At 54.9% G+C, this 8,154-nt stretch overlaps 1 protein-coding gene and 1 long non-coding RNA gene across 5 annotated transcripts; one reads left to right on the forward strand and one right to left on the reverse strand.

The window, feature by feature from the left end:
* Positions 1–94: 94 nt before the first annotated feature.
* PQBP1 (polyglutamine binding protein 1) lies at positions 95–3,248 on the reverse strand. Of its 3 annotated transcripts, none has more exons than XM_034071796.1 (7): positions 3,089–3,248; positions 2,848–2,923; positions 2,488–2,599; positions 1,662–1,771; positions 1,439–1,543; positions 979–1,039; positions 95–355 (listed from the first exon to the last, which is right to left on the reverse strand). In XM_034071796.1, the coding sequence occupies exons 2-7, from the start codon at positions 2,912–2,914 to the stop codon at positions 205–207; spliced, it is 606 nt and encodes a 201-aa protein (XP_033927687.1). In that variant the 5' UTR covers positions 2,915–2,923; positions 3,089–3,248; the 3' UTR covers positions 95–204. The 3 variants fall into 3 exon arrangements, with proteins under 3 accessions (XP_033927687.1, XP_033927685.1, XP_033927686.1); XM_034071794.1 differs by having other exon boundaries at positions 1,439–1,546; positions 3,089–3,247; XM_034071795.1 differs by having other exon boundaries at positions 1,439–1,546; positions 3,018–3,153.
* A 1,065-nt stretch (positions 3,249–4,313) lies between these two features.
* On the forward strand, positions 4,314–7,909 carry LOC117437444 (uncharacterized). Of its 2 annotated transcripts, XR_004550449.1 has the most exons (6): positions 4,314–4,504; positions 4,707–4,836; positions 5,657–5,804; positions 6,017–6,154; positions 6,635–6,681; positions 7,591–7,909. It is a non-coding gene; the product is annotated as an uncharacterized lncRNA (long non-coding RNA). The 2 variants fall into 2 exon arrangements; XR_004550450.1 differs by lacking the exon at positions 4,707–4,836 and having other exon boundaries at positions 4,486–4,504; positions 7,591–7,905.
* Positions 7,910–8,154: the final 245 nt, after the last annotated feature.

Consider the following 8,154-nt stretch of genomic DNA (forward strand, 5'->3'; position numbering starts at 1 on the left):
TGTTTTTTTGGGGTCTTGGAGGTGTTTTATTGAGTTCCAAAGTCAGTTTTTGGGGTCCCAAAGTCGGTTTTGGGGTCCCAGAGGTGTTTTTGGGGTCCCAAAGTCAGTTTTTGGGGTCCCAAAGTCGGTTTTGGGGTCCCAGAGCTGTTTTCTGGGGTCCCAGAGGTGTTTTTGGGGTCCCAGAGCTGTTCTATGGGGTTCGGGTCAGTCCTTGCTCCTCGAGGCCTCTGCATTGGCCCTAAGCACAGCCCCAGGGCTGGGGTACGGGCGCTGCTGGAACAGGGGCCCTGCAGCTGTGGTGTCAGCCCCAGTCTTGGCCTCGTTCCTCTTGGGGAGCCCCGTGGACCAGGTCCCCCTAAGGGGCAAAGGGAAAGGGTTAAAGGGTCACTAAGGTTCCCCCCCCCAATAACATAAACCCGGCCCTAAAGGAGCTGCACGTGGTTGGGATGGGGTCCAAAGGGTGGGAATGGGATAGAGAGGGTGGGAATGGGATTCAGAGGGTGGGAATGGGATCCAGAGGGTGGGAATGGGATCTAAAGGGTGGGAATGGGATACAGAGGATGGGAATGGGATCCAGAGGGAAGGCTGGAGCAGAGAAGCTGCATGGAGACCTCAGAGCAGCTCCCAGTGTCTGAAGGGGGGTACAAGGATGCTGGAGGGGGGTCCCCATTAGGGACTGGAGGGATGGGACCTGGATCTAAGGTTGGATCTAAGGAATTCCTTCCCATGAGGACACTGGGATGGGTTCAATGGAGATGGGCTGGGATGCCCCATCCCTGGCACTGCTGCTGGGGCCAAGCTGGGGTCGCTATGGGGCATCTATGAGTCGCTATGGGGTATCTATGGGTCCCATGGGTCCCATAGGGTATCTATGGGTCCCTATGGTGTATCTGTGGGTCGCTATGGGGTATCTATGGGTCCCATGGGGTATCTATGGGTCGCTATGGGGTATCACTATGGAATGGTGCCAGGACGTACCTGGGGGCATCCGAGTAGGCACTGGGGTCCATGGGGTCCAGTTCTTCGTCCTTACGGCTGCCTATGGGGGGGGAATAGGGGTCAGAGTGGGGCAGAGTTGGGGGGCAGCAGCCCCCAAATGAAGGGGGAACCACCAAAGTGTTGGGGACATCCCCAAGGGAAGGGGGGATACCCCAAATGAAGGGGAAACCCCCAATATGGAGGGGGATACCCCCAAGTCAAGGGGGAGCCCCAAGTGAAAGGGATACCCCCAAAGTGATGGGGGTACCCTAAGGGAAATGGGGACCCCCGTACATGATGAGGTCTCCCCAAAGTGAGAGAACCCCCCCAAATAATGGGGAGCCCCCCAATGTGAACGGGGACCCCCCAAAATGAGGCGAAGCTCCCAAATGAAGGGGAACCTCCCCCCACAAGTGATGGGGACCCCCCCCCCCCAGATGGGGGGTACCCCCAAACGCACCTTTCTTGCTCTTGGGGTACGGTGCCAGCTCCTCACGCCGATGGAAGCGCCGCTCCCGGGGGGGCTCCTCCTTCTCATAGCCCCTTTCGGGGGGGTCCTCGGCCTCTACTGGAGCCATAATGGGAGGAACCAGGATTAATGGGGGGGGGGGCAACCCCAAAACCTTCCCTGCTCCCCATAACCAGGAGGTTTTATGGGGGTTCCCCCCCCCCCATTGACTCACCCTGGGCCCCTTTGAGCCTCTTGGCAGCTTTGGTGATGACGGAGTTGGGGTCGTTTGGGGACAACCAGGACACGAGGTCGGTCTCCACGTTCCAGTAGTAGGGGAGTCCACTGTGGAGATAGGAGCCTATAGCCCTATAGCCCTTGGAGAGGGTCTTATAGGTCCTATAACCCCTCTAGAGGATCCCTATGGCCCCTATAGCCCTTGGAGAAGGGGCCTTATAGCCCCTAAAGCTCCTGGAGATGGTACCTATGGCCCCTATATCCCATGGAGAAAGTCCCTATGGCCTATGTAACCCATGGAGAGGGTCCCTATGGCCCCTCCAGCCCCTGGAAAAGGTCCCTATAGTCCCTGGAAAGGGCCATATAGCCCCTAAAGCCCCTGGAGATGGCACTTATGGCACCTATAACCTCTGGAGATGGTCCCTATGGCCGCTATAACCCTGGAGAGGGTGCCTATGGTCGTTATAGCCTCCGGAAAAGGTCCCTATAGCCCCTGGATAGGACCCTATAAACCCTGGAGAAGGTCCTTATAGCCTCTATAACCAATGGAGAGGGTTCCTATGGCTCCCCCAGCCCCTGACGAGGGTCCTTATGGCCCCTATAGCCCCTGATGAGGGTACCTATGGTCCCTATAGCCCCTGGAGAGGGTCCCTATGGCTCCTAGAGCGTCTGGAGAGGGTCCCTATGGCCCCTCTAGCCCCTGGTGAAGATCCCTATGGCTCCTATAGCCCCTGGCAAGGGTCCCTATGGCTCCTATGGCCCTTGTGAGGGTCCCTATGGTCCCTATGGCCCCTATGTCCCCCGTAGCCCCCGGGGGTCCTCACCAGGTGGGGTCAATGACCTTGTACCACGGGGGGGGCAGCCCCTCCAGCCTCGAGGCCTCATAATCCACGTGAGCATCATCGTAGTCCTCAGCGATGATCTCCTCCTCCGGCTCTGAAGGGGGCGGAGCATGAGCATGGCCACGCCCACCACGGCAGCCTGTATAATGCTCTAGCCCCGCCCACATGCTCACAGCCCCGCCCACCACAACCGTCCTGTGCTCATAGCCCCGCCCACCACCCTCCCTTCTACGGCCATAGCCCCGCCCCACCGCCTTTGGCTCCACCTCCCTCCGTCCTGGCCACGCCCCCTCCCTGGTCCCACAGGTGTTCCCCCCCCCCCGTCCCCCCCGTGGTTCTTACCGGGCTCCACGTGCTTGAGCAGGCCCCGCTTGGCCAGACGGGACTGCAGAGCCACGGGCAGCGGCATCGCCTCGGCCTGCGGGGGGGGGGGGGTTACCGGATGAACCGGATGCACCGGAAACACACCGGGACCAAAACCGGACACACGGAACAGTAACGGGAGCCCTTACCGGATGCCCCGGAAGTGCTCCGGTCCTCCGTTAGCCCCACCCCCGTTGCTCCGGGACCCCCCGACCCGTACCTCCGGGGCTGCCGCCGCACTCCTCACCGCCGCTCGTCACGTGAACCACCGCAGCCAATCAGAGAGCAGGGACGCAGCGGAAGCCAATAGGGATGCACCCGTTCATTCTAACGCCAATGAGAGTGCGGTCACGTGGTTGGAGGGGAAGGGAGGGGCGAGGCAGCAATGGGCGGGTTTGCAGGGCGCCCGGGCCCGGGCGGCCGGGGCCGGGGGGGGCCTTGTTGCCCACGGCAACGGCCCTGGGGGCCGGGGGCAGAGAGTGAGGGGCGGGCGGGGGCAGCGTTGCGAAGCCAGGCGTGCGCTGAACAGGCGCAGCATCAGTACCCCCTCCTGGCCCTCCGGCCCCGGGCGACTAAAATCGCTAGTGCGCATGCGCGAGCCTAAATTGCTACTGCGCATGCGCAGGCAAAAATTGCTACTGCGCATGCGCGGGCCAAAACTGCTACTGCGCATGCACGGGGTAAAATTGCAACTGCGCATGCGCCTGCCAAAATTGCTACTGCGCATGCACGGGGTAAAATTGCTACTGCGCATGCGCGAGCCAAAATTGTTACTGCGCATGCGGGGGCCAAAATGAGGGTACGGCATTTGCGTACGGCGGCTCCGTACGGCGTTTGCGTACGGCGGCTCCGTACTGCCTACTGCGCGTGCGTAATGGCGGCTCCGTACGGCGGCTGCGTACCGCGGCTCCGTACGGCGTTTGCGTACGGCGGCTCCGTACTGCCTACTGCGCGTGCGTAATGGCGGCTCCGTACGGCGGCTCAGTACGGCGCCTGCGTACGGCGGCTGCGTACCGCGGCTCCGTACGGCGTTTGCGTACGGCGGCTCTGTCCGGCGTTTGCGTACGGCGGCTCCGTACTGCCTACTGCGCGTGCGTAATGGCGGCTCCGTACGGCGGCTCAGTACGGCGGCTGCGTACCGCGGCTCCGTACGGCGTTTGCGTACGGCGGCTCCGTACTGCCTACTGCGCGTGCATAATGGCGGCTACGTACAGCGGCTCAGTACGGCGCCTGCGTACGGCGGCTGCGTACCGCGGCTCCATACGGCGGCTCCGTACGGCGTTTGCGTACGGCGGCTCCGTACTGCCTACTGCGCGTGCGTAATGGCTGCTCCGTACGGCGGCTCCGTACGGCGGCTGCGTACGGCGGCTCCGGACGGCGGCTGCGTACAGCCTACTGCGTGTGCGGCTCCGTACGGCGGTTGCGTACGGCGGCTCCGTACGGCGGCTGCGTACTGCCTACTGCGCGTGCGTAGTGCGCGTGCGCTGAGGCGGTGTGGTTGAGCGGCGCATGCGCAGGTATCCCGTCCGAGCTGAAGCCGTCGGTATGGCTGCCAGCGCCAAATCGTTCCTGTCCGATGCAGGCTATGGGGAGCAGGAGCAGGACGCGAATTCTGCTCTCATGGAAGTCGACAAAGGTGAGGCCGAGGCTCCATGTCAGTGCCTGCCTTGTAATGTTGCCGTTATGGTCCTCGGCTTCCACCGCCTGAGGGGCGGTGTTGTCTCGGCCCGCGGTCCTCGGCTGACGGGAGCTCGCTTTTGTACCGCCAGCGGGGGGTGGAGAGGCCATGGCCGGGAAGCAGTGTAGGTGTCCTCAGTGGTTGTTGGTGTCTCGTTTAGGTCTCAGGTATGGGAAGCTCGGAGAGCAGTGCGAAGCCGTCGTTCGTTTTCCCAGGCTCTTCCAGAAATACCCGTTCCCCATTCTCATTAATTCAGCTTTCCTAAAGTTGGCTGATGTGTTCTGAGCCGGGTAAGTAGCCTCAGTCAGTTATCCATAGCAGTGTAGTGTGTCTTGGAGTGGTGCTGCACAGCAGCTTGGGCACATGTGAGGTTTTTTGTACGTTTGTGATTATACTGCTACACTGAGCACAAGCTGTGCTTAGGCTTTTCTGGACATGGTTTTTTATCAGATTTGTTTCCCTAAGTGTGCCCAAAACAGGTATCTGGTATCAGAAAGGGGCTACAAGGAGAGGGGTCTGCATCAGGGACTGCAGCCACAGGACAAGGGGTGTTGGGTTCAGACTGAAACAGGGCAAGTTTAGGTTAGATCTAAGGCAGAAGCTGTTCCCTGTGAGGGTGCTGAGGCGCTGGCACAGGGTGCCCAGAGAAGCATCTGCCAGGGTACCCAGAGAAGCACTGCCCCATCCCTGGCAGTGCTCAAGGCCAGGTTGGACACAGGGGCTTGGAGCAACCTGCTCCAGTGGAAGGGATTCCTGCCCATGGCAGGGGTTGGAGCTGGATGAGCTTAAGGTCCCTTCCAGCCTAGCCCATTCTATGATTTTATTATTTGCTTATGCTCTCCTCATTGGTGTCACTGAGTGAATTTCCCTGAAACTGGGCCTGAATCTGACCCTACCATACTAGAAGACAAACACCATAGTGTGGCTATAGTCTCTTTGTTGTTCTCTTAGTCAAATATGTCTCTAAAGTACAGATCTTTTCTTGCTTTAATTTACTCTTGGGAGGTTGTTTTGGTTTTTATGATACTTTCATCTTGAAAGTGCTTGAATATTTAATATAGAACAACCTGATAAAGGAATGTGTGTGGAAATGTGTGTGCCTCCTAACAGAAACAACTTCCTGAGGCTCTGTGTGCTGAAAGTTACTCAGCAGAGTGAGAAGCACTTAAGAGAAGATCCTAAATGTGGATGAGTTCGTCAAAAGAGTCTTCTCCGTCATTCACAGCAATGATCCAGTTGCTCGGGCCATTACCCTTCGGTATGTAATGACATTAATGAACCTGGACTTGATGATCTTACCTGGTTGGTTCTATGATTCTGTTTGTGCTCATCCACATCTATTACAGAAAGAAACATATTTTTCTATCAAAATAGGCTTTTAACCAGCCTTTCTCTGTTTCTGTTTGTTTTTATCTGGCATTTCTTCATGATCACTGTTCTTCCTGATTTTGCTGTCATCTCTTCCTGTAGGATGTTGGGCAGCATGGCGTCTGTCATTCCAGAAAGGAAGAATGCACATCACAGTATTCGTCAAAGTTTGGATTCCCATGATAATGTGGAAGTTGAAGCTGCAATATTTGCTGCTGCCAATTTTTCTGCACAATCAAAGTAAGATGTTATTTTTGTTTCCAGTTTTTCGTATCACAGAGAATGGAAACCCCGTTAGCACTGGCATTCACAAACCTTTGGTAGTGCCAACCATGTAATTTTTATCAAAATGTTTGCTTGTATGGAACATTATGAAGAAATCTGAGCACAGATTTAACAGATACTTCTTTTTTTCTAAAATGGTAGTGGAAAGCTCATAAATATGAGAATGCAAAACGGAGCAGCAGCTTTAATCTAGGAGTATTTTACATAAATCCTGTTCTGGAACGAAACGTAGCGCTGCTTGTCACTTTGACATGTTCTTGGAAGCCCGCATTTGATCATGTGCAGGGTTTCTGAAAGAATGGGATCTTGGCAAGCTCTCTCTTGTGAAAGCTTTTATTGCTAAAGCACAGTGTTTGGTAGTTCAAAAATGGTTTTATTTTTCAGTGATTTCCCTCTTGTATTTATCTCACCTGATACTTTGTCTTTTCTCTACAGGGATTTTGCTGCTGGCATATGTAATAAAATCAGCGAGATGATACAAGGTACATGTGTTACATTGAGTGATAAAAGGGAAAACCTAATTTCTGTGAGAGTTCCTTATTATCCTTATATAAATATTAAATGCTGTAGCCCTCATTCTCAAATATTTCCTGGTTTTAAGTTAAATTTGCTAACCATTAATCTAGTGCCTGGCTTGTACCTCCTCTTTAAATCTTAAGTTCTCAAAACACCTGTTTGGTAAAGAGTGAAAGCTCATCTATAGCATGATGAATAAACTTGCATAGCCTATAACAGGTTGCTTCAGGTGAGTTAATCACAGAATCATTGAATGGTGTGGGTTGGAAAGGACCTTAAAGCTCCTCCGGCTCCAACCCGGGCCACGGGCAGGGACCCCTTTCCCTGGAGCAGCTGCTCCAAGCCCCTATGTCCAAACTGGCCTTGAGCACTGCCAGGGATGGGGCAGCCACAGCTTCTCTGGGCACCCTGTGCCAGCGCCTCAGCACCCTCCCAGGGAACAGCTTCTGCCTTAGATCTAACCTGAACTTCACCTGTTTATGTTTAAACCCATCACCCCTTGACCTGTTGCTGCAGTCCCTGAGAAATCCTTGTAGCTCCCTTCAGACACTGGAAGCTGCTCTGAGGTCTCCATGTGGCTTTTCCTCCCGAGGCTGAAGAGCCCCAGTGTTCTCAGCCTGTCATTTATGGGAAGTGCTGCAGGCTGTGCTCATCCCCGTGGCCTCCTCTGCACTTGCTCCAACAGCTCCATGTCCTCTTTACGTTGAGGACACCAGATGTGTGTCTTACCTACAATGAAGCAATCTTCTCCAAGAGCTGTGGAAGTGCTTGGTACTGCAGTCAGCAGTGGTAGCAATGCAGACATACCTGTGCCTCAGTACTGCTGAAAGCCAGTACAAAGGACTAACACTACCTGTTTCTCTTCCCTGTTGCAGGTTTGGCCACACCTGTGGACTTATTGAAGTTGATCCCTATTCTACAGCACATGCATCATGATGCTAGCCTAGCCTCCAGCTCCCGGCAGCTGCTCCAGCAGCTGGTAACATCATATCCCTCCACCAAGATGGTCATTGTTACTCTGCACACCTTTACTCTGCTTGCTGCTTCTTCTTTGGTTGACATTCCTAAGCAGGTAATTCTTCCTAATTATGTCTTTCAACTTAAAGCACATTTAAAAGACCTCAGATTCTAGCTGATGCTGAAAAATAAATGCACAGATATGCTGGGATGGTTGCTTCTATGTGCTATAGAGAAAGAACACCCTGAAAACTGCTGCTGCTATCATGTTTTTTGCCCTCTCTGGTCCTATTTCCAGATAACCCAGTCAAACACAGGAACCCTTCTCTACAGGTCTTTCTTTAAAACAATTGAGGTTGAAATCAAGCAGGACCTTAACATCAACCCTGGCCTGCTCTGAAAATATGTCAGCTTTACCTGTAGAACCCAGGCCTCACCTCTCACTACTGTGCATCCTCTCAGGTCCTGGGTGCGTGTGTTTT

Source organism: Melopsittacus undulatus, chromosome 22, assembly GCF_012275295.1.
Source record: "Melopsittacus undulatus isolate bMelUnd1 chromosome 22, bMelUnd1.mat.Z, whole genome shotgun sequence".
NCBI lineage: Eukaryota > Metazoa > Chordata > Aves > Psittaciformes > Psittaculidae > Melopsittacus > Melopsittacus undulatus.

What these genes read in the sequence shown, in the direction of transcription:
- PQBP1 (XM_034071794.1), bottom strand. Translation starts at nt 2,914, where the DNA reads ATGCCGCTGCCCGTGGCTCTGCAGTCCCGTCTGGCCAAGCGGGGCCTG. An exon ending in GCTCAAGCACGTGGAGCCCG is followed by an intron (nt 2,600 to 2,847) that starts GTAAGAACCACG and finishes CGCCCCCTTCAG; the next exon opens with AGCCGGAGGAGGAGATCATC. An exon ending in GCCTACTCGGATGCCCCCAG is followed by an intron (nt 356 to 978) that starts GTACGTCCTGGC and finishes TTTGCCCCTTAG; the next exon opens with GGGGACCTGGTCCACGGGGC.